Here is a 24,528-nt window from a genome sequence, read left to right on the forward strand (position 1 = left end):
CTTGGCTGCCCTCCCCCAGGTGCCACGCTGGCCTTGCCTGCCCTCCCCTAGGTGCCACACTGGCCTTGCCCACCCTCCCCTAAGTGCTGCACTGGCCTTGCCCACCCTCCCCCAGGTTCTGTACTAGCCTGTTCCTTGGCCTCATCACTTGCAGACAAGGTATGTGGTCATCTGCCCCAGATGTCTATAGTGACAACGGGTCCAGAGTCAGAGCCTCCCAGCCCTCCAGTGTCCCTCGCTGTAGTCACTTGATAGCCAGCCTGTCCTCAGGGAAACAAACCAGAGGCCACAGGGCAGTGGGTTTACACCAACGTCATTCTTCCTGCCAGTTACACTTCAGTGTGCACACACATACACTCCTCTGCCACCAGCATGTTCTCTCCTTCACACACACACACACACACACACACACACACACACACACACACACACACACACACACACACACAGTAGCTCTGAGAAAGCAGGCCACTGGGGTGAGGAAGATGGAGACACTCATCTCTTTCAGGCTGAAGGAGGCACTGGGCCACTCCCACTCCCTGAACTCTGGCCCGGCCCTCCTTTTGAAGTACGTGTTTTGAGTGCTGAGCCTGGACTTGGCTCTCCTGGCTGCCTCAGGCCATGGGACGGGGCTGGCCCTAACCTGTCCAGAAGCATAGCCCTTCCCCAGGCCTGAGGGGCTCCACCAGCTGTACTTTGCACCTGGGGAGATTCAACTGCATCTGTTGCTCAGAGGCTGCTGTCCTAGCCTGTAGGTCCCTGAGAGGGAGGTCTGCAGGGACTGGGGTCACCACGCTAGACTGCCCCCATTGTGCCCAAGCTAAGCCCTGCAAGGTCCAGCTGTTACCATCCCTGGCCACACAAGTAGAGCCTTGCTGTGACACCTGGCTGGCAGGTGACACATGGGGGCCAGTCTCCACCCACCTGTTACACCTTGGGACTTCGTTTTAGAGAAACACTTTAATGTTATTTAAATCCGTAATTGCAGTATCCCTGCTGGCACCTCGTCACATCCCACCAGCACCGTCCTCTCAGAACACAGGAAGGAGGGGTGCATCTGGAAGGTGGCCCTGTGCTGTCTTCAATGAAGGCAGTGGTCCTATTTCACTGTTAGCCTGGGTGTAGCTCAGGTGGCCAGTGAGAGGCCAGGCTAGGCTCCTCCCAGAACGAGGACACCTGGAGCCTCCCTCAAAGACTTCTAGGAAAGCAAGTGGCGTCTATAGATGTTTAGTGTTCTGCACTCGACCACAAGGCCATGGGAAGGCCCGAGGAACGGAGCTGCATCCCATGGCAAAACCTCCTGCTCGTTGCAGGTAGGCAGGACCACTTGCTGGTTGGAGGGCTGAGGCTGTGTCCACCATAGCTTGGCTCTTGAGCTGTCCTGGCTACACGTCTGTCTCCACCCGTAGCCGCTCCATTCTGCGCACATTGCCTTCCACGGCCACGCGGCTGGTGATGCAGTGAGCAAAGCTCTCGGGGAACCAGCCCGTCTCTCCGTCCCGAAGCCTCTCGCCATGTAGCCAGCCTGAGTGCAGACAGGTGGATGAGAGGGAGCTCCTTTCATCTCCACCTTTGCTCTTGAGGGTTCTAGGGCATGGGTGACCGCCTCTCCTGATGACAGAGCAAGCCAAGGAAGCCATGCTCAAGGCCACATGGGCTCTTTGCCTCCCAGGAGCTCTGTCACTGAGCGGGTGCATGACCTGGGCCCCGTAGAAGCCTATGCTGGGACCAGTGAGCGGAGACCGCCAGGAGAGCAGACACCCACTTGCTTCCCTTAGGGCCCAGAGTGACAAACACGCTTTGACCCCGTGGTTCTAACACTGTACTCCTCCCTTTGAAGAAACCGAATGGGCTGTGTCTATGCATATGCGTGTGGGGGTCCACATACATGTGCACGGAAGCCCACGCCCAAAGGCACCTCGGTCCCTCAGCTGCTGTCCACTCTGTCTTTTGACCATGGAGCTTGCCGGCTAGGCTCGGCTCGCTGCTCAGTGACCTTGAGATTTACATCTCTGCTTGGCTGGCAATGGTGTGACTCAAGCACGAACTGCCATGCCTGGCTTTCTTTACATGGGTGCTCAGGTCCTTATGCCAACTGAGCCATCTCCACCGCTCCAATCTTTGAGGAAGCTCTCAGGGGGACGAGGCAGGCTGAGCATGGGCTGGTCGCTGTACCCCAGTACCCTCTGCATCCACTCAGGCATGCCCCCCCCCCCCACTCACCGTCCTCTTCCTGCAGGACCAGGACGACGTCAGCCTGCTGCAGTGTGATCTCATCAGCCTGCTTGGCAAAGTATGCTTTGGTGACCTCCACCTGGGGCAGTTCTGGGGGGGGGGGGGGGGGATGGAGAGTTAGGCCAGGAGTGCTCTGTTGCCTTGGAAGGGCAGCACTCCTCTCCCACAGACACACGGCACCAGCTGTGCCTCTGTCCCAGCACAAGATGCTCCCTGACCTTCCAGGGAGTGCAAGACAGACATCTGCAGATGGACTTCTCTCCCCTGAGAGAGGGATCAGCCTGTTCTGTTCCTTGGACCTCAGGCGTCTAACCTTATATCACATGTGCATAGTCACAAATACAGGCCAAGGTCCAGCAGCCAAGTGGGGTATGTTCCCTGGGGAGGCTGCGACCCGGTAAACCCCACCTCCACACTCACCTCCTTTGCTGCTGAGGCCCTGCCATTGTCTCTCCTTGTAGGTGAGTGCTGTGATCCACCGGGCCCGGTCACTCCTGTAGGCCACAGATTGTACAGCTGAGGCCCTCCTTCTTTATTGGGGTCCAGACGATGCTGACCTGCCCTACATCCCTGAGCTTTGCTGTGCTTCAGCCTCTGAGTTTGACCTTGTTGCCTGAAGGAAGCTCTGACTGACCCTCCTCCCTCTGTCTACTGCCTCATTCCCTCCCTCCCTCCCTCCCTCGCGGTCTTGCTGTAAATACCACCTGGCCAATGACGACACCCCCATCCCCCATCCCCGTTTGTCTCTAAGCTCCTTCCCTGGTTACTGGGTGGTACAGCCATTGATCTGTTGGTGTGTCCCCTCCTGGGAGCGTAGGTACCCAAAGATGGGCTGTGTTTTGTTATGGCTTTGCCCGGCACTGACTAATAGGCCCTCAGAACAGCTCAGTGTGTCCCATCCTCACGGGGGATCTTGCTCACACACGTGCTCCCCTCCGGTTGGGTCCCCCATCTTACGCTGAGTCGGAGGACAGCAGTATCTGCTCCTGGCGGCCCTCACTGTTCCGTAGCAGGTTCACTTGAAAGGGGTGGGGCACGGAGGAGCTGCGGCTGCTGGTCCCTGGCAGTGAGGGCTCCGAGGGCTCCAGCTTTTTGACCTGTACGTGGTCTAGCTGTGCGTAGTCTTGGACCAGGTAGCTTTCCTCACTGTGGGGGACACAGGAGTGTCATCAGGGCCTCACCTGCCAGGGAGTTGACTCCTGGGCCTGGAGACAGAGCTTCCGGGAGCTTCAGTGGCCAAGGAGGGGAGACACCTTGCACAGAGCAGAGAGCTGGTTCTATATAGAGGCGCTGGGCACCCCAGATCAGTGACGCATAGCCCTGGATGCTAAGGTCAGAGGGGTCCAGGGCCAGTCCGCACCCCTCCTACCCAACTCCCAGCCGCTCTGCAGCCGGACACCTGCCAGCCGGACACCTGCAGCCCAGTGCCTACCTTTTCTTCTTGGTGACGACCAGGACGTCGTTGAATAGAAACAGGTAGCATGTGGGTCGGCTGGCAATTTTTCTAAAGATACTGGATTCCTCCAAGAGGAAGAGCTCACCACGCTTCAGCAGCCAGCGAGAGGCGGAGATGAGCGGGAGGGACTGCGGATAGAGTGGGCAGGTGAAGGAGGTGGCGGTAAGAACCGTCCCTGCCTCTGTCCCCATTAGGACTGAACGGAGAACCAATGAGACACTCCTGGGCCTTAAGGAGTGGCCTTTCAGTAGGCCCACAGGCACCCACAGCAGGCCTTGTCCATATCACCTACAGGAGAGCCTTGGCCAGCCCTGATTTTCTGGACACTTGTGGAATGTTCTACCTAAGGTGGGGGGTAGGGGTCAGGGATGGTATTGGAGAGGCTTTTGACATCTCCTTTGCCACATGGGAAACCAAGGCCCAGGAGGACCAACCCTCCTCCCCAGGTAGAGGTCCCCAGAAGCCTCTTTTGCTCTAGCCTGTGACTGCAGAGTAAGGGCTGTGGGGGGGGGGGTCGGGGGTCACGGCACCTACCTTGACCTTACCAAAGTCCAGCTGCGTGTGCAGTGTGTACATCTGCTCTGTGCGCTCCATTTTGTGGGCTCCCTCATTACACTGTTTGACCAGCTGTGGGGGTGCGTTTACAAGTGTGCATACCTCAGGCGTGGCTGGGGATGGCCCACAGAGTGCTTGGCCTCCTGGTGTCACTGGCTGAACTAGTCCCCGTTCCCATCAGCACCATGAGCTGGCAGCCCACCCAGGGTCTGTCCTGTTAGATAAGCTGGGGCAGGCGCTGCCTCACCTTGCTGATAGCCTTGAGGGCGCGGCTGGCAGCTTTATACCTTTCAGGATGGCCCTGCGTCTTCAGGCAGAGTGTCTGGGGAAGAGAGAGAGCAGCTGGGAAGCACCCAAGCCCCTCCCAGGGGGTGGGGGTGGAGGTGGGGGCAGTGGCCCTGCATGGGGCAGACTCTGGAAGTCTGGGAGGCAGCTCCCTGTTGGGGGCCCACCAGTGTGTCTACAGTTCACAAATGGCCTCTGAACCTCAGTGGCCAAAAGTGTCAGGTGAAAACTGGTACCTCACACACTGCTCCCCACCCCCATCCTGGGGAACAGCAGCGTGGGCCCCAGAAGCACCACCTCTGCAGGCAGAGGGCGAACATGTGTCCACAGGCTACAGCATCATGTTAACAGGCCGCAAAGCGATCAGAATTAACTACACTGTCTTATGTGCATCGCAGTTATCCAATTCCAGGTGTGTGGGTATGGGGTCAGAGGTCAGGGGCGATGCTGCAGTCAGGGCCTCCGGGTAGGTTTCCACCCAAGCCTCCCCGGACACTCACGTCCGTCAGGAGTGGCAGCCTGGTCACCCTCTGCATGGGGAGTATGAGGAAGGAGATCATGGGCAGGCCCCCACACGCAGGCCGCTTCTCGATCTCCCTCAGCACTTCTCGGAAGGCCGCGTTGCCGTTCCTGCAACAAGGGACACCCTTTTTCACTCTTGATTTTGGAAAGAGGTTGGGCAGGCGGGACCTGCACGGGGCGGGCTTGGGGGCCCCTCCCAACCCCCCACTCACGACAGCTTCTGCAGGGTTCGCTGCTGGTACACCTCATTGGAGCAGTAGGCGATGTAAGGGTGGAAGTGCGTCTCGGCGTGGTCCTCCAAGATGTCGCTGATGTCCTCCACGCACACCTGCGCCTTGTGCCGCTGCTCCAGGGCCTCAAAGAACCTGCAGCATCGACGGCGATGTCGGGGAGTGGTTGGGGAGGTGAAGGCTCGGTCCCCGGGGGTGTGCACACACACCTCCATGGATGCATGAGGCAGACAAAAACGTTGGAGGTGGAACCTTGTGTAGGGGCTTGCTCTAGGGATCGGTCTGGAAACTAATGTGATTCCGCCAGCCAAGCTCCCTGCAAGGCTTCACAGACTATCCACGTTTGGAGTTCGTATGGAACAAGTGGGGGAGGCCTGACCCCTCGGCTGAAGTCCTGGAGAGTACAGCCTCTCACCTCCAATGAGCCAGAAAGGATGATGACAGATTGAGCAAATGGCATCAGAAGTTGCCCCCACAGATCTATAGGTTTTGGCCACCTGGTGTGTGGGGCCAGTGGCTCTTCTGAGCTATGTCCACCTTTCTAGGGCCGACCTTCCCAGCTGGGATGTGGACAGGTGTATTCTGAGAGCCACTGGCCCATGGGAAGGCAGCTAGCAGGTAGAGAGGTCCAGAGCCTGGCCCCATGGATGAACAGAAGCTGAGGCTGCCTGGACCCAGGCCCACCATGCACAAGCAGACAGGGCAGCCTGCTCAGCCGAAATGCGTAATTCCTAGGGTTTCCTGGAAACATCTAGAAGGGCCAGCCTTCCACTACTGTCCTGAAATAGCACCAATCCTCAGAGGAGACCACTGTGAACGGCTAGGGAGGGAGGCTAGAAAGTCCCACCATGACAGGACAGCAGTGGCCATGCTGAGCTGTTGGAGGTTGCACACCGGGGGCAGGAGGCTGCATGAGGGTCATCCTCTTCCCGGGACCTCTCCCCTCTGGCAAGTCAGGAGTGGGTAGTTCCCACAGCCGGCCACTGAATCTCTCTTACAGGAAGCTCCTGTCTCCAGGGACATATGTGACAGTCCTTTGTTCCCTGTCTAAATTGCTCTGAAACTTCCTTTGGGGGGGGGTGGTCTGGATGATCACAGCTGCAGATGGAGTGGGCTCAGCAAGGGCCAGGCTGATGCTGTTTGGAGGGCCCAGCCTGTGAGCTGCCACCTACTCTTCTTTGACCCCACTGAGCTCCAGGCGAGGGCCTCAGGCAACCGGCCTCAGCAGGTCAACAGTGGAGCTGAGGCTAAAGGGACTGTGAGGCCTGGGGTCTCCTGGATCGCAGCCATAGCAAGGGCTGAACCCGCACACAGCATGACTGGGCTAAGGATGTTAGTGCGTGCACACATACAAACATGAGGAAACATAGGATGACACTATGCCTAGGGATGGGGTGAGATACCCGTTGGTAGTATTCAAAGATACATACAGGCGTGCACGAAGCACACAGGCACTTGTACATGCATCCACACAAGACATACATGCCCTCATCAGCCAGCAGCTGCATACCTGGCCCCTCCTCTGCAACTAGAGCCCAGCTAGGCCACCAGACACTGCCAGATAGAACATGACCCGGGGCTGCAATGCGAGGCTGCCACCTGGCTGGGTGAGTACACTGTGGGCACCGCTGATGCCCAGGGCTGAGGAGAGATACCCATTGGTAGTACAGGGGTGTACACAAGAGAAGTGCTCTCTCTCCCCTGAGTGGAGGATGCCCACTACCACAGTATCCTCATAACGAGCTCTCAAGGGCTTTGGCAGACTGTCACGCTCTATCTCACCCCAGTGGCAGCTCCAGGGTTCACCCTAAGCTTGCTGAGTTCACTAGAGTGATGACTGCCCAAGGAGGCAAGGTGAAGTGGCCTCCTCCGGGCCCCGGGGACATAGGCGTGGAAGGACCAGGGAAGCTTACTTCTGACTGGCGGCCAGCACGTCCAGGATGTTGGAGAAGAGGTGGTGGTACTCTGTCTGCGTCATAGTGGCCTTCAGCTCCCGGTTCTGCAGGAACTCGGTCACCAAGATGCTCAGGCTGTGCAGATAGGAGAACTCAGACGTGAGGATCTCGAAGATGGCCTGCACAAGAAGACGACGCTCAGAAGGACCGGATGAGCTGTGGCTCAACTGCTTGATCCGCACGGAGGTGACCAGGACCCACAGGGCCTGACCCTGCTGGGCGAACACTCCACTACTGAGCCGTGTTCCTCATCCCAGGCCAGGAGTCTGGTCCCTGCCTGAGGAGGCAAAGGTGGGCTGCCCCTCATGTTCCTTGAAGACTGACAAGGCAGCGAAAGGGGCTGCTGTGTCTGGTCCATGACGCAGCCAGTAGGGGTAGGTTGAGGTGAGGGTGTCACTGTGGCTCTTGTTTGTAACTCCCAGGGTCCCGTGTGGCCCACGCCATATCCAGGGACAGCTTGGGCTGTCGCCAGCTCAGCACTTCCCACCCAGTGAGTGGTCTTACCTCCTGCCTCTTCCGCTCCTCCATTGACAGTGTGTCCAGCACACCTGACTCCAGCACCTGAGGAGAGCACAGGCCAAGGAGCTATGGGTCACAGGCCCTATAGATGGAGCCAGGTCCCCACTTCCATCCTCCTTGGGCCAGGAGGACACAGCAGCCTGGAGGGGGCAGAGCTGCCTTCAGCTGTCAATTCTCTCTCTCTCCTCAGCTTATCTTCCTCCCGGGACGGTGCTGCTCCATCTCCAGAGCCCTGGACCAGGCCAGGAAGATGGACAGGGAGTCCAGAGGGGGCATGCGTGGTGTGTGTGTATGTGCATGCGTGCGCGTGGTCAGAGAGAGCCACCTGGCAGCTGAATCAGAGTCCTGCCAGGGAAGGCACAGGCTGTAACCACCTGCACTCTTCACCCACCCCCTTGTGGATGGCCAATGGTCCCCAGGCGCCTTAGTGTGGCTCCCCAACACCTACTGATATAGAGCATGTCAGGGCAGGTTGGGCCACCACAATGCTCAGCCTCTGCCAGATAGAAAACCACCTCCATTTGCATTCTCCTACCCACAGGCTGGGCAGAGGCACTGTCAACTGTGTGTGGGCCCACTGCAGCTTTCCGAGCTTGGGTAGGCCAGGCTCTAAATACTAGGCAGTAGGGCCTGGCGTGGTGGTATATGTCTTTAATCCCAGCACTCTGGAGGCAGAGGCAGGTGGATTGCTGTGAGTTCAAGGCCAGCTTGGTCTACAAAGTGAGTCCAGGACAGCCAACGCTACACAGAGAAACCTTGTGTCAAAAAACAAAACAAGAGCCGGGCGTGGTGGCGCACGCCTTTAATCCCAGCACTCTGGAGGCAGAGGCAGGCGGATCGCTGTGAGTTCAAGGCCAGCTTGGTCTACAAAGTGAGTCCAGGACAGCCAAGGCTACACAGAGAAACCTTGTGTCAAAAAACAAAACAAAACAAAAAAAATCCGAACAACCCTCTAAAAAACGCTGGGCAGTATTATGGGGTTCAGTGTGATGGGGGCCCCATCCCAGACGGGGGGATAACCTTCCCCCCAGCTGCCAGCAGGATAATAAATGTGTACTTCTGGACGTCCCGACCTATGAAACACAGAGTCTGCCTTACCTGGCCCCTCCCTGGCTGGGGTCCCACTGTAGGCACTCTTACGGGGGTCCCCCAGCCCCCACAGTAGGCAAACAAGTGCCGGGGAACTGAGATAAAGGCTGGGTATACCAGCCCCACAGCCTGCGTAGGATGGGGGGTCACGTCCCTCACGCTGTGTTCCCCACGCACGGGGTTCACCATTCTGTCCTGCTTTCGACTGAGCCCTCACACCTGGGCAGGACCCCATCTCCAGTGTGGGGGGCAGTGGGGAGCCCACACTCTCTGTTTCTGCTCCTTTGGGGGCCTTTCCCTGCCCCAGTGAGATGAGGGTCCTAGGAAAGGGGCTCCCTGTGCTCACAGTGCCCCTTTAGGTCAGACTGCACAGGGCTTTCCGCCACACACAGAAGACAGACTTATAGCTCATTCCAGGGACTGCCCCAAGGACCCAGCCAGCCCCACCCCACAGGCCAACTGTGCATGCCAGCAGCTGCTTGAACTCCCTAGACGGTCCCGGGCCACCACCACAGCTGGGTGAAGACCGTGGGTCCCCTCCGGTGTTGAGGATGGGTGTGGGACTCCCTTACCTCTGGGAGCTGGCTCCAGGTGAGCTGGGCAGGCCGGTAGCTCTTGACCACAATGGTGGTGTCCGCTCTCTGAGATCCCCCGGGGCTGGAGGGTTCATCAAGCACGTCATCATCAGACTCGTGGCTGGTGTTCAGACCTCGCTCTCGGATCTCCTGGTATAACCGGGGATCTGGGGAGAGCAGAGCCACCTGTCGGTAGGAGGGTCTGGGGGTGGCCTGACCCTCCCAAAGGCCCCACAAAGCTCTCAAAAACATGTGGGCCCTGCTGGGGCCCACTACGTCCTGCAGTGGTGCGAGGACTGCCTGGGAGGTGGTAGCATTCCAGTGTAGAATGTGGCACCCAGGTCAGGCGGATGGTAGTAGCTACACAGGCCCAGGAACACCCTCAACCGGGTTGGCCCATGCTGGGCTGGGCTGGCTACTACCATCCGCCTGCACCTGAGACTGGGGTGGTGCTGTTGCTTCACACAGGGAGTTTTTCAGAGATTTCCCCAGCCCCTCAGGGGCTTAGAGATAGTTGTGTTCTGCCCTATGGCCACCTACTGAGCTGACATGGCCAGGAGGGAGGGACATTCTTACTGGAGTCACCTTGTCTTGGCAATATCTAAGCCTCAGTGGGACCAGGAAGACAGGACGACATTGGTCATTACTTTCTTGTGAGCTGTGGTACCCAGCAGACTCTCTTCACACCAGGAAGATTTCATGCAGAGAACAGAGGTGAACGTCTGCCTCACAAGGCCTGATGCCCTACAATCCAGCCTGGATTCCATTGGATACTCACGAGAGTGTGGGGCTAGGCTGTCCCCTTGGGTCACACAGTCACACCAACTGGGATCTGTGTTCGATGTCCTGCCCGGCCTGACCTCACTTTCTCAGACCCACACAGCCCCCGGATTGGCCCTGCTGAGACCCCCTTCCCAGCCATGCTCAGCCCTCAGCGTCCCCAGGGTCCCCTTACCATCTTTGAAAGAGCCCTTGTGTGCACGTTTCCGCCCCAGAGTTTTCTGCAGACAAGAAACAGAAACCCCAGCAGTCAGTGGAGAGAGGGAGGCGTGGGCTGTTGCTAATGGCAGCCCAGAGATTGTAAAGAGATAGCCTGATGGGAGGGGGCTTTGCCAGCTCCAAAGGATGCTCATAAATCCTAGTCTCACAAAGGCAAAAGCTGGAGCTCAGGCCCAGGAAGGCTGCCTAGGGGAGGGGCCAAACCAGCTAAGAGGTGTTACCTGGACAGGGGGTGAAGGGGGGGTGGGTCTGCAGAAAAGCCAAAGTGGGTCAAGCGCCACTGGTTGGGGAGGGGATCACAGAGGCAACCAAGGGCAGAGCCCTGGGGAACCCCAATTCTGCAGCTCCAGCCAGCGCCCCCTCCTTGGCTGGCATTTTCACAGGCACACGGGTTCCAGGGAAGGGTGGGGCAGTTTGGGAATTCCCCTCACTGGCCCGAAGAGCGCTATGCTCCCAGCCTGGCTCCTTCTCACCTGCCCCAAGGCCCCTGCCTCTGCCATTCCAAATCCTTCTACTTTAATCCATTAGCCTTGAGACTATGGAGAGCCCAGAGCCTCCCCCACTGTCACCTGGTGGCCCTGGACACCCTCAGGGTGCCCTCTCTGCACCAGGGTGGCCACGGCTTGGTTAACCCAGCACAGGGCATGCAACAGGAACTCGGCTAAGCGTGCTGATCATGGCTGTCTCTACTGAGCTGAGGACTGAGTGCAGCCTGGGCTGCCTGGACACACAGGCCACACCTCAGCCAACCTGGAGCCACGGGAGCTTGTAGTGACATTGCTGTGTGCTGGTGGCTATCACTCGACTGGTGTCTGCATCTCTCAGAGCCAGGCTGTGGTTCAGGGTCTAGGGATGACGCCTAAGTGTGTTCTTCCCATGTGCTGTGTACAGCTCTAAGCATGTTCTCCCATGTGCTGTGTACAGCTCTAAGCATGTTCTCACATGTGCTGTGTTCACCTCTAAGCATGCTCTCCCATGTGCTGTGTACAGCTCTAAGCATGTTCTCCCATGTGCTGTGTACAGCTCTAAGCATGCTCTCCCATGTGCTGTGTACAGCTCTAAGCATGCTCTCACATGTGCTGTGTACAGCTCTAAGCATGTTCTCACATGTGCTGTGTACAGCTCTAAGCATGTTCTCCCATGTGCTGTGTACAGCTCTAAGCATGCTCTCCCATGTGCTGTGTACAGCTCTAAGCATGTTCTCCCATGTGCTGTATACACCTCTAAGCATGTTCTCCCATGTGCTGTGTACACCTCTAAGCATGTTCTCCCATGTGCTGTGTACAGCTCTAAGCATGTTCTCCCATGTGCTGTGTACACCTCTAAGCATGCTCTCCCATGTGCTGTATACACCTCTAAGCATGTTCTCCCATGTGCTGTGTACACCTCTAAGCATGCTCTCCCATGTGCTGTGTACAGCTCTAAGCATGTTCTCCCATGTGCTGTGTACACCTCTAAGCATGTTCTCCCATGTGCTGTGTACAGCTCTAAGCATGCTCTCCCATGTGCTATGTACAGCTCTAAGCATGTTCTCCCATGTGCTGTGTACAGCTCTAAGCATGTTCTCCCATGTGCTGTGTACAGCTCTAAGCATGTTCTCCCATGTGCTGTGTACAGCTCTAAGCATGCTCTCCCATGTGCTGTGTACAGCTCTAAGCATGTTCTCACATGTGCTGTGTACAGCTCTAAGCATGTTCTCCCATGTGCTGTGTACAGCTCTAAGCATGCTCTCCCATGTGCTGTGTACAGCTCTAAGCATGTTCTCATGTGTGCTGTGTACAGCTCTAAGCATGTTCTCCCATGTGCTGTGTACAGCTCTAAGCATGTTCTCCCATGTGCTGTGTACAGCTCTAAGCATGTTCTCCCATGTGCTGTGTACACCTCTAAGCATGTTCTCCCATGTGCTGTGTACAGCTCTAAGCATGCTCTCCCATGTGCTGTGTACAGCTCTAAGCATGCTCTCCCATCTTTGGAACATGCTACAGCCATCTTCACTCATATATGGGGAAACTGAGGCTCAGAAGTGCCAGGAATCTGTTAGGAGGGTCACAAAGCTACAAAGGCCCATCCCAGGCCCTTCATGGAAGCTGACTGAGCCCTTAAGGAATCTGAGAGAAGCACCTGGCAGAGAAGCCCCGCCCCAGCCCCCTCCTGCCCCCACCCCCCAAGCGCCGTATCCTGGGAAGCTGGCTGGAATGGCTGTGGTAGAGTCTAGTGGACCCTGACAAGGTGAAGGGTGAAGGAGAGGCCACTCCCTGACATGGCCTCCCTGCCTGGTGGCTGTCTACAACGGATGGAAGCCTGGACCTTCATAACGCTAGGACCCCAAACCATTCTTCTCAACAGCTGGGCTGCACCATGGCTCAGTGAAGGGCTCTGTCCCACCCAGGCGGTGTCCCACCAGCAGCCCAAGCCTGGTTTTGCTAAAGCATTATCTGAGAGGGAGGCTGGCTCTCTGGCTCCACATTTGTTTGGGGGGGGTCAAGAGTGGCTAGTTCCCTCTGCTCTCCACTCTGGGTATGGAGACGTGGGGGTGTGGAAGAGTCCCACGAGCCCAGGACGGATCCAACCAAAGTAGGAGGGCCAGGAGCCTGTACCTAGCTAGGGTCAATCACGGCTGCCTCCATGCCCGATGCAGACGTGCGAGACACAGCACCAGGCCGGCTCTCTGCCTGGAACTCCCGGGGTGGGGGTGGGGGAATAGAGACACCGCCCACTCTGCTGTCATGGCAGGCCCCTACCTTGTTTTTGGCCGGGCACCGGGCAGGAGGCGGAGCGGCCTCCTCAGCGAGGGCCTGGAGCTTGGGGCCGAGCTGGACCGAGTCCGCCTTGCTGCTGGGTGGCCCCGGGCCCCTCATGGCTGCCCGGTAGGACTGATTCCTCAGATTTCTCTTCAGGTTTGCACCAGCACCCGTGTCCATGTCCATGTCATCCAAAGAGAAGCTGGGGGCCGCCACGAGCCGAGGATCCCGCCGCCGCGCGGCCTCCTTGCTGAGCACAGCTGCCCCAAAGCTCTGGTGACGCGCTGGGGACTTGGTCTTGGCCTTGCTAGCCACGGCCAAACTCTTAGGGATGAGCTGCTGGGTGCCCATCTTGAGGGCCGCGGGGCTCTGCGTGCTGAGGATGATGGTGGGTTGTGGCTCTTCATCTCCCTGGGGTGGCTGGAGGGGTTCTGAGGCTTCGGGCTCAAAGGCAGCGTTGGTTCTGGCTCTCAGAGAGCTCCGGACCATGGGGAGCCCCGGCACCGGGTTCCCATTGGCGTCCAGTCTCAGCTCTGCGTGGAAGCGGTACTCCAGCAACTTCTCATCCAAAGAGCTGTCAGAATGTCTCTGGGACATGCTGGGTGGCAGAGGAGGCCCTGAGAGAGGGAGACGTGAGAGGCTCGGGGGGGCTCCTGTGTATAGTAGCTCCCTGGTGTCCAATCCTAACCTAACAGCTCTCAGGCAAGGACAGGAGAGCAGGGCTGGCTGTGGCTGATCACCAGGCTCCTTACCTGGCTGGGGTCTGGGCTTATCTGAAGATGGCCGGGGGGGGGGGTTGGGGGTGGGGTGGGTGGGTGGATGGGGGAGTACATGCCTCAGGCAGGCAGCTATTTTGAGATGAGGGGCCTGGTGGGACTAGCCTGTGGCTGGACTGAGCCTCAGGAACCACCACCTTGACTCCCTGACACAGCTAAGTCCTGGGCAGGTTGCAAATAAGGGCAGGTCTGTGGCTGGGCTCAGAGGGCCACAGAGGCCAGGACCAGAATCCTGGCTAGGTCCCTTTGCTGGTACCTGGGTACTTTGTATGTGGTTTCCATGGGGACAATTACGGTTTCTCGAGACTGTAGCCAATGTTATGGGTGTGGCCGTGGCCTGCCTCTGCACTCCTGCAAAGGGGATGGGCTATCCAGAGGCCCAGGGGCCTGCTGGGGACACGCGTCTGATGCCTGACCCTGACAACAACGTAAGGATCAAGCAGGACGGAGGGTGGAAGAAGGTGACACAACCTCAGCACAGCCGTCCTCTTCAGTGGCCGTCAGCCACAGATGTAGCAGAGCCCGGCTCCAAGTGAAAGCCTGGCTGCTTGCTCTTCTCCTGGCCAAGCACACTTTCCCGTAGCACTCTCCCCAACACACACCTGTACCTCCCATGTTCCTGAAGCTGGGGGCGTCCACAGTGCCAGCCTTGGGAGTGCCAAGGTGAACCCTGCATCACGGAGCAGGTGAGATGGCAGCAGGAGCTTCCACCTGAGTCAGCCGTGGGGGCTCACTGTCCCGTGACAGCCACCACCAGCATGCTGCTACTCGGCGGCTCCATCTGTCCACCCCAGCAGCTCCAGCACCCCAAGCCCGTCTCCGACTCCTTTCTCCTCAGCATCGGCCTGCCTGCCCCTGTCCTGCCACCCCGGCCTATCTACCACTCAGGCAATAGAAGGCAGCCCTGAGCACTGGCTTCCAGGTTCCCTATTTCTCTCCTCAGCACCAGCATTTTCTGTTCCCCCTGGGTGCAGCACGGTGCTAAGTTTGGCTAACAGGAGGGATGTGACCGTGAGGAACAGGTGTCCCTTCTAGGCAGGGAATCTCACAGGCCTGTGACCCAGAGGCTGACGTGAACAGAGCTGGATACAGCAGGAGCCGCCAGCCACAGTAAACGTCAGTCTGGGAGTGTCATGTGGGAACCAGTCCTCAGCACTGACCACGGTGCTACCACTTACCTCTGTGACTTGGGGTCCTCCACACTTGTCAGGAGATGCCCTGCTGCGGGTCTGGAAACCCGGGGTCCTCAATGATTGAAAGTGCCACCTCTTGGTTTCAGTTTCAAATCTGCAAAGTGGGGTCAGTCAGAACAATGCTGTCGCCTGAGACTATCCTAACAGGCTCCTAAGTGACCTGCAAAGCCCATTAAAACATCCCTGGCACGTCACGCTGCACTGATATTGAAGCCAGAACTCGGGGAGTCTTTAATGCAAAGTGGGGAAACTTTGCTCTGTAACTACTTTCCATTTTATTTATTTATTTATTCTAAAAACAAAGGAGCCAACACAGAGGAAGCCTTTTATGTGCCCAGAGCTCTATAGGTGGCAATGGCATGCACCCAAGAGTGCCTAAGAGGGCCATGGAGACACTGGGGAGGCTGGGACAGGAGGCTTTTGAGTTCAAGCCCAGCCTGGGTCACATACACAGTGAGACTCTTATCTCGCCAAAACCAAAACCAGCCCCAAGCAGGTCCCAGGTGATAAGAAAGAGCCTTGCAAGGGGGAAGTTTGATTTTTCAGACAGTTAAATGAGGCCCCATGTCCCTGACCCACATCGTGGGGGTGGGGGGTGGGGGGTGGGGGAGCGAGGCTCTGGGCTCAGCATTGGGCCACAATGCTCCCTTGTCATTTGCCCCGGGCTCCATCCAGGATCATACCCCACCGTGTGGTACCTACCTGCTCTGCCCAACGGCCTGAGCAGGACTGGAAAGGACATTGCCCTTAGAGTTACCACCAGGGTGGGGGTGGGGACAAGGGCTGTTTGGATGGGTTCAGGGCCTTGGGAACTGATGACTCTCTTGGCCTCCTCGCAAGAGTGCCAAGACTGTACCCAGCAGTCTCTCTCTGAAGAGGACAGGGCAGGACTGGCCACACTCCCAGAGCAACTGTAAGGCACCCAGGAAGCTAGCTGTGTCCCAGCTCACCCCCAGAAGCCCCAGGCTCTTCTGGCTGTAGAGGCTCTTAACGAAACTACCCCAAGAAGCTGAGTGCAGCTGAGCCTCACTGGCCCCAGGGAGGGGTGGGCTGAGGCCTGCTGCCCTGCGAGCAGGGGAGTGTGCATTCCTAAGGACATTCCAAGTTGGCTGAGCATGATAGCAGTCACACCAGGCCTCCCCCAGAGAGCTGGCATCTGTCACACACGTGTGCTGTAAGGCAGGACTGCACCGACCAAGGTCCCACGCCCAAGTTAACTTGTCAGTTTACTGAGGCCTGGAGAGGTTGGCTTAGCTGTCTTCTGGTGTCCCAGGACAGGCTTCTTGTGCAATTCCTTTGCACAGTGATAATTTTACTCATAAAGAACAGACCACACAGAGAGGCCCAGCGTCATTAGCCCTATCAGCAAACATGCATCGCTCCTGAGCTCAGGCTTGTAGGACGGCACAGGCAGCGGCCTCACCCAGCAGAGGGCAAAGTCCATTCCAGGTCCAGAAGGTGCCCAAAGGGAATCTGCTGGGAGTGGCTTTTGTTCCCAGCCTGGCACCACACCCACAGGTCTGGCAAACAGCCTGCTGGGACCCCAGAGAGCTGGGCTGAGGGCTACAGATACCTGCCCTGTCACTGAAAGGCCTGCTGGACACATCCTGAAGCTGTCCCATCCCCACACAGCTTTTCTGACACCAGCCACTCTCTGGAAAGGGAGCTGGGCTGCACGGCCATACATAGCATAGCCACAGGGCTGCACGCTCAGTGGCCTGCCTTCTGTTAATCATTTCTACCCTGTGCACAGTCAGCTCTCCTGGTAACCTCCCACTGATGGACCAGTTTGGCTTCTCCGTGCTCCTTGAGAGTCTGGGCCCTCTGTGCAGGGCCCACTTCCGGGTCTTCCCAGGCACCCTCCTAGCTCAGGGTGGGGGTTGGGCGGGTAAGAGGTGTTCCTTAGGCTTGGCTCTGGCTGACCTCAGGCCTCTAGGGCTAAGCAAACCCCAGGCATCCTCTCAGGAAGAGCCTGGAGGCAGATTTTTAATGTCTTTAGGTGTGTGAGTATTTGTATGTATGTATGTGTGTGTGTATGTATGCACGCACATATGTGCATCATGGTGCCCGCAGAGATCACAAGAGGGGATCAGAACCTCTGGAACTAAAGTTAAAGATGGTTATGAGCCACCATGTCGGTGCCAGGTGCCAAGAACAAGTGCTCCTAACTGCCGAGTCATCTCTCTGGCCCCAGATCTTTATTTTCTTTTTCATTTTTGAGGAAGGCCTCACTGTGTAGCCCTGGCTGGCCTGGAAATGTATATGTAGACCAGGCTGGCCTCAAACTCAGAGGTCTACGGTCCTCTCTTTCCTGCCTGCTGGGATTAGAGGCATGCGCCACCAAGCTTGGCAGCGGGTAAGATTGTGATTGCCAGGATATTTCTCTCTCCTCAGGTTTACCCTTCCCACTGGGGATAATTTCCCTCTGGAATCTGGAAGAATCCTTTTCACTTTTTGCGGCTTCTTGGCACCCTCAGACCTTCCTCAGAGGGTGACTTGTATTCCTCCCTACCCTGGCCCAGCCCTGTAGAAAGAAGGTTTGCGTCCCGGGTTCACTTACTGAGCGAGGTGCCAGGTGGACTTTCCAACCAGCTTGTTCCTATTTTTTTTTTTTTTTTAATGCCTGTGTCTGCGTGCTGTTTGATATTATGTCCTGGATAAATTCTTCCCTCTCCTCACCCCCACTGGGAGACCACCCTGGGACCTCATCCATGCCGGGAAACTGCTATACCACTGAGCTATGTCTCCAGCCCCTCACCGAGGTAGGGGTGTGTGTGTGTGTGTGTGTCTGTCTGTCTGTCTGTCTGTCTGTCTTCCTAGATTGCCCAGCTTGGCAGCCTTTGAATCTGTGTTCCTCCTGCTTGAATTGAACCTCCCGCCTGGGGCACTGGGCGTCTGGCTGGTTTTTAGATAATTTCTTGCACTGTTTTTCCTTTCTGGAACACGTACTTATCAAGACCGGAGCCTCCGACAGTCCCCTAGTTTCTTATGCTCCCTTCTTTACTTTTCTCATTTCTTTGTCCTCCTTTTGGAGATGACCCCACTCAACCTTCTTCCACTTGTCATTTCTAGGCCCCCACAAAGGGCTTTCGGGGGGCCTCCAACCACCACCCCCACTGCTCTTCATTCCTAGCACCCTGTTCTTGTTTCACGAATGCAACATCTTCTGTTAACTCAGAGGCGAGAATCGCATCTTCTCCCCGCAGGCAGGCAGCTGCTGGCCACGCACTCTCTTCCTCTTGTCTCCCCTTGGCCTTGGGCTCCCAGACATGAAACTTCCAAAAAAGCTGCTTTAACTCCTGGTGCTGCTGTCAGGCCCACGAGACCCAAGGGTACCGGCTCGTCCTGGGGGCTGTAGACAGACTCCCTGCTCCATCCAGCCCATATCTCCACGGGGCAGCCTTCCCTTCAGACTGGCTGGCTTCTGACTCTTGGTTTGCCAAGACGCTCGCAGCACAGGGACTTCCAGGGCAACACTAGCCATGGCATCCACCAACAGTATTTCTGAGAGTGGGGTGTGAGGCCTCCCAGACTCCGCATGGGCTAGGGTGTGTCTTCTCCCTGTCTTGGGCACCCCAGGCTCACCGGGGAAGGGGCATGGAAGCACCCCCAAAGACACCTTCAGCAGGAGCTCCCAAGTCTGAGCCTTTGGGATGCACGAAGGCTCTTGTGCCCACAAACACCGGGCTCAATTCTCACGCTGATGCCGGCACTCTCTCTGTCCTGCACCCACCTCTGTCTCACGGAAGCAGCAGCTCTGGTGCTCTGTGAGAACCAACAACTTGCCCAGGGTCTCTGGTTAAAACGAGCAGAATCTGGGCCAGAGCCACTGAGCAGACCCCTATGTAACAGTGAGGGTAACTTTTGGCTGCTTCTGCTCAGGGTGACCTGGAGATGCCCCCCAGACCCCCACACAACTGTCAGTGCAAACAAATCCTGGGGCTCACAAGTAGCAGAACCATGGGGCAGGGCGCCAGGTAGAGCCAGTGAGGTGGTGACAGACATCTCAGGGGACCACTGTGGTGTGGTCCTGGGTGGGTGGGCCTCTCTGCACCTGATCCTTGGCTCCTTCATCCTTTCAGGCAGATCAGCTTCCCACACATCTTGCACCTGTGCTGCTTTCTAGTTCCCACCTCCCCCACCCCACCTCCAGCCCCCAAGCCTCGTTTCTTCCTAGTGTGAGCCTGTTGCAGCTGGTCACAGCTGGTCATAGGAACCCAACTGACCCTGAGTCTGAGAGGCTGTGCCCCACTGGGGGCCCTCGTCACCAGCTCTGACCCTGTGCTATCTCTACCTGGCGGGGATCATCGTCAGCCAACCACAGTGGTGGCCTTGTGCTTGGGCAACTCCGACTGGCCGAGCTGGATTTGGAGGCGCATCCAGCTCTTTCCAATTGCCTGTAGGCTGAGCTCAGAGGGTCTCAGATGAAGGCAGTTGTGCCCACCTGGAGGCAATTTGTAACATCTGAAGACATTGCCAGCCTGGTCTACAGAGTGAGTCCAGGAACAGCCAAGGCTACACAGAGAAACCTTGTCTCAAAAACAAAACAAAACAAAAAAACATCTGAAGACATCACTGGTCACAGCCACTGGCATCCTGTGGTCCGAAGCCAGGATGCCAGGGTCTGCTGAGCTTAGTAAAGCAGCCTGCTAACAGCCAACTGGAGCAAAGGCTCCAGCACCGCCAAGGTGGGGGAACCTGACCATAGCTAGTCACTCTCCCCCACCAGGCGAATCCAGTCTTACAGCCCATGACACCCACCTATCACTCCCTACTCCCCTTTCACATCCCACAAGCCCTAGTGGCTGGTACCCACAGGCATCCCTAAGGGAGTCTGGGCTGGGGAAATAGAGTCCTGACCTTTTGGGAACCTGGGGCCTCCACCGCCCACTTCACCAGCCGAAAGACAGGCCCACAGAAGGTACCCTCTTGCCGGCTGTGTCTTCCTTCGGGCCCCTCCCCAAACTTCTGGCCCTAGACGGAGAGTGTCTTCCTCAGCTGCAGGGACAGAGGGAACGTGAGCGCCTGGGTCAAGCCCCAGCCAGTGAGAGCACAGAGGAGGAGCCAAGCTCTGAGGCCCCATTTTGACCTAGACGGCTGTTCTCAAACCAGGAACTGGATACGGACGGCCGGATTCTGGACTCATGGCGCCACAGAGGGACGGTCACCTGAGCACTATGTCAGAGTGACAGGCAATGCCAAGACGGGTCTGGAAACCAAAACCAAAACCTCCAGGCCAAGTGGCCAAAGAGAAACGGCAACCACCACCTCCCGTGCAGCAGCAGCCGCCCTATGTCTGCGACCACAGACAAGCCATGGGAACTCCAAGGGACTTTACTTGTGGGTGGGGAGTAACTGCCCTGTGGGAGGTGTGACCCTAAGGACAGGGCTGGGGATGCGATGGCTCAACAGAAAAGAGCACCAGCTGCTCTCCCAGTGGACCTGGCTTCAAGTCCCAGCACTCACATGGTAGCTCACAACTCTAACTCTAATCCCAAGGGGATCCTCTGCCTCCCGGGAGCACCAGGCACACCTGTGGAGCACATCCATACACACAGGCTTAAACACATAAAATAAACATCTTTTTAAAGGGGGGGGGGTTGGCTTTAGGTGATTGAAGAAGGTGATGTGGCAGGGTACCCCTACCTAGCTCTTTCCACCTTGTTCTCGGGTGACTGAACCCTTTCTTTTTCAAGGAAGCCCAGGGACCCTGGCCTCCACCAGGCAGTGCCGCAAGCAATGTTGTGGGCGGAGGGTTCTCACAGGGCCATGGGCATCCTAACAGCACGGTCTGATACACGGGGTTGTCCCCAGACTGGAACACAGCAGCTTCAGACTGAATCAACTGAGCGGCTTGCTTGAATTCACACAGGGCAACTTTCAAGCCGAGCGCCCACATACCTGCGTCGGAAGCCAGGGCTATCAGGGCACACCGGCATACAGTCACGAATGGACCCCGCACACTGTACCTGGGACCCTGCAGGTCACTAACGTGACTGAACACACCCAAGCATCCACTTTAGCGGCTATCAGGTGTAAGGTGGCACGAGGCGGGTCACGCCCCTCGTTCTTGGAGCCCATCTGAATAGATCATCTTTCTAGCTCCCGGAAGAGTCACTTCCACGTCCCCGGGACTTCCCAGGAGTCTCTGCGTCCTAGTGTCTGACCCTGCCTGGCGCTAAGTGTCCCTCGGATTGCGGCTCAGGGCAGCCAAGCTCCAGGTCCCCAGCTGGGAGCTAGAGGGCGGGGCGCGACATTGTCGCCTAGGTCCTAAGGGGCTAGAACGGAGACCGGAGGGGTGCACGGGCGCTCCGGGCGCCTCAGGGGCCCTTCCTCTCCAGTCTGGGACTCACCTGTATGCGCCGAGGGGCGGCCGGGAGGGTGCAGCCTGCAGCGCCGCTGGGTCGGTCCTCGCGTCTTAGTCCAGCCGGCCGGTCCCGCCCTCTCCACTTCCTGCGCGCCGGGCAGGCGGGCGGAGCCCCGGCCAGGTGGGCTCCACTGCTGGCTGCGCGGCGGGAAGGCGGGGCGCGCCCTGAGCACCTGCTGCACCTGGGCGGTCACACCTGGCCGCGCAGACTGCGTCGCCGCACTATCTGGGCCCCGCCTGCGTTCACGTGACCTGTCTGGTGGTTCGGGCCAGAGTCCGCCCGCGGGTACTGTCTATACTCTCCCTCTGGCTTCTACGCCCGCTTCCTTCCTGGGCCTCTCTTCTAGATCCGCCGCCTCCTCCAGGAAGCCTTCTGAGGGAGAGCTCGGGCTTGTGGGAACCTGTTTGCTGACGGAAGGCCCCACCCTCTGCATTCTTTGCAGCTAGCTAGCTGCTTCAGGGCAGCCCTGGCCAAGATCTCCCACCATCCCATTTTATAGAGAACTCCTCTGAGGGCTGGAAATTATGCTAGCCACACAGGTCCGGCCTGGTTCTCCTGAGCTCAGGAAAACAGCTATGTCTATGTAGTGTCCTCAAGGATGTGGTTGTAACAGCCCGCCCTATGAGGGTTTTAGGGGGCAAGCTTCCCCCTGTGGGAAAGGATAGTACTGCACCTCCAAAGTGCCACCAAACCTGAGCCCCCAAGGGTGAGAGGGGAGACACACAGGCAAGAGTCACAGTGAGTGCAAGGGTCAAGAAGTGGAGGGAACATGGCCAGGGGGCAGCCTGAAGTGGGGGGGGGGTCAGAGAGAGAGAGACAGGGTGAGGGGGGGGGGGTAGGGGGGAGCGAGAGCACAGAGTGAGGTGAGGGCAGAGGGTGGGAGTGACCAGCCCCCGTGCAACAGCAGGGTCCTCTTAGAGGCAGAATGGTCAGAATTGGCCGGCCCTGGCCATCCTGCCTCTGCCTGGTATGGTCAGTCCAGACTCGCCTTCCCCAGGCTGCCTCAGGTTCCCGAGAGGGGGAGTTACAAGCATGCTCTATCTGGCATCTTAGTTATTCGTGATGCAACATTGAGTTCAGATGCTTTGGCATCTCCAAGACACCTCAAAACACGGCCACAGAGCAGACCCAGAGTCACAGCAGGACAAGAGGAGGGAGCTACCGTGAGCTCTTCTCTGTGGGGACCGTATCTGTTTGCACAGCTGTCTCTTACTGTGTCTCTTTGCCTCACTACGTACAGCCCAGGGTGTGTGTGTGTGTGTGTGTGTGTGTGTGTGTGTGTGTGTGTGTGTGTGTGTGTGTGTGTGTGTGTGTGTGTGTCAGGGACACAGTGAAGGTCTGGTGACCTGGGTGTAACCCAAGGCCCTGGGACGCAGTCAGTACTAGCTCCCTTCTGGAGCCACCTTATCTTCTGTTTTCCAGGAAAGACCTGTGTCCTCAAACCACAGTCCCCCCACACAGCTGTCCACGTGGTGGCCCTGGTAGGGTAGCTCAAGAGCTTGCCTCGTTGACCACTGCATTTCTGAGGGAGACAATGCTGTACACTCTGGGTTGGTGTTTTCTTGGCGACTACAGTGGGAGGGGTGTGCCCAGCTGGCACTCCTGTGTGTGCCCTGGGCTTCCTACACGGGGCAGCCTCCGACCTCAGCCCTGAAGCTGGTGGTTTGGTTGTGCCATCCTCTGCCGTTTCCTGTGTGATGTCATCTGGGCAGGTCACAAGCTGACCACAGGGCCAGGCCCAAATGGGCGTCAGTCACACTGGAGGGGCAAGAAGAGCTCAAAGTGACCAGTGGAACTCCCTGGGTCCCAGCTGGTGTGCGGCTAGGCTGCTCCTGGGAAAAGCTGGTTGTTGCTGCCCTCCTGAGGCAACTGTGGGGTATTGCACCCACGAAGCCGACCGTACCAGAAGCTACCTAGTGGTGGACAAACTGAGGCCAAGTGGGAGACTGAAGCCCACTGGAAGGCGAAGGTCAGGCAGGGAGGACTCTCACCCCAGCTTCCCAGAAAGATCTTGCATGTCAGCCCCTCCTGGCGCTGTCGCATCACCTCCTCCTTTAGTATCTGACTCTTAGGGAATTAAAAGACAAGGGGGGGGGAAGCCCTTTAATCCCAGCACTCTGGAGGCAGAGGCAGATGTATCGCTGTGAGTTCAAGGCCAGCCTAGTCTACAAAGCGAGTCCAGGACAGCCAAAGCTAACACAGAGAAACCCTGTCTCAAAAAACAAAACAAATAACAACAAAAACAAACAAACAAAAAGATGGGAGGGGGCAGGGGAAACCACAAGCACTAAACAGTTAACAGCAGGAAAAAAACTCAGATTCTGCTGGCAGTATCAACTGATGAAAAGTGTGTGTGTGTGAGAGAGAGAGAGAGAGAGATAGGGAGGGAGAGAGAGGGAGAGAGACAGAGAGAAAGACAGAGAGACAGGTTCTCACTGTGTAGCCTAGGCTGGCTTGGAATCAGGCCTACTCCTGTCCGTCTGTCTGTCTGTCTGTCTGTCTGGGATCTAACTCCTAGTCCCTCACCTTGTCCCATCATTTAGCTTTACGACCTGTAGCTGGTCAAAGGCAGTGGGCTATATGTACCTACTTTCACCTTCATGAAGGGTGCTGGGTCAAAGCCTGCACAGAACTCATGTCTGGAAGGTGAGACTACGTGAGTGGGCCACCTCTATGGCCTGTCCCGGGGGCATCTTTGCCCCCAAGTTTCCAGGTTGGGGAGAAAAGGTGGATCCCAGCCTTCCAGCCTTCATAGCTTTTGGTTCGTGCCCATCAGTGCTCACCACCCTGGCTGGCCAGTCAACAGAGAGGATTGTGGGCCAGGCCAGGCCAGGCCTAGTATCTGTGTAGATGGGAAACATCTGCATCTAGCTACCTCCAGTGAAGGAACCTGCTGACTGGCAGAGACTCGGAGCTGTCCTGGAAGCGGGCGGACCTCTACCTCATATGAAGGTGTGAGAGGGCCTGTCAGTAGCCTGCAAGCACAGCATGCTTGATTTGTAAAGGCAAACGTTGAATCTTAGGAATGTG

General features: G+C 57.4%; 1 protein-coding gene across 2 annotated transcripts; it reads right to left on the bottom strand.

The window, feature by feature from the left end:
- Nucleotides 1-1,332: 1,332 nt before the first annotated feature.
- Nucleotides 1,333-21,621, bottom strand: Arhgef16 (Rho guanine nucleotide exchange factor 16). Of its 2 annotated transcripts, none has more exons than XM_051171756.1 (16): nt 21,484-21,621; nt 15,116-15,224; nt 13,162-13,778; nt 10,377-10,422; nt 9,419-9,588; nt 7,743-7,799; nt 7,197-7,357; nt 5,266-5,418; nt 5,032-5,161; nt 4,494-4,568; nt 4,226-4,318; nt 3,668-3,819; nt 3,193-3,381; nt 2,656-2,729; nt 2,224-2,325; nt 1,333-1,525 (listed from the first exon to the last, which is right to left on the bottom strand). In XM_051171756.1, the coding sequence occupies exons 3-16, from the start codon at nt 13,756-13,758 to the stop codon at nt 1,386-1,388; spliced, it is 2,139 nt and encodes a 712-aa protein (XP_051027713.1). In that variant the 5' UTR covers nt 13,759-13,778; nt 15,116-15,224; nt 21,484-21,621; the 3' UTR covers nt 1,333-1,385. The 2 variants fall into 2 exon arrangements, with proteins under 2 accessions (XP_051027713.1, XP_051027714.1); XM_051171757.1 differs by lacking the exon at nt 21,484-21,621 and adding an exon at nt 21,032-21,437.
- Nucleotides 21,622-24,528: the final 2,907 nt, after the last annotated feature.

The sequence above is a fragment of the Acomys russatus genome, chromosome 29, assembly GCF_903995435.1.
Source record: "Acomys russatus chromosome 29, mAcoRus1.1, whole genome shotgun sequence".
Classification (NCBI taxonomy): domain Eukaryota; kingdom Metazoa; phylum Chordata; class Mammalia; order Rodentia; family Muridae; genus Acomys; species Acomys russatus.

Bases quoted from the DNA above. Each gene is read 5' to 3' on its own strand.
- Arhgef16 (XM_051171756.1), bottom strand. From the start codon at position 13,758: ATGTCCCAGAGACATTCTGACAGCTCTTTGGATGAGAAGTTGCTGGAG. The intron at 3,820-4,225 runs GTAGGTGCCGTG...CTCTATCCGCAG, and splicing joins TGGACTTTGGTAAGGTCAAG to TCCCTCCCGCTCATCTCCGC. The intron at 2,326-2,655 runs GTGAGTGTGGAG...CCCCCCCCCCAG, and splicing joins GGGCCTCAGCAGCAAAGGAG to AACTGCCCCAGGTGGAGGTC.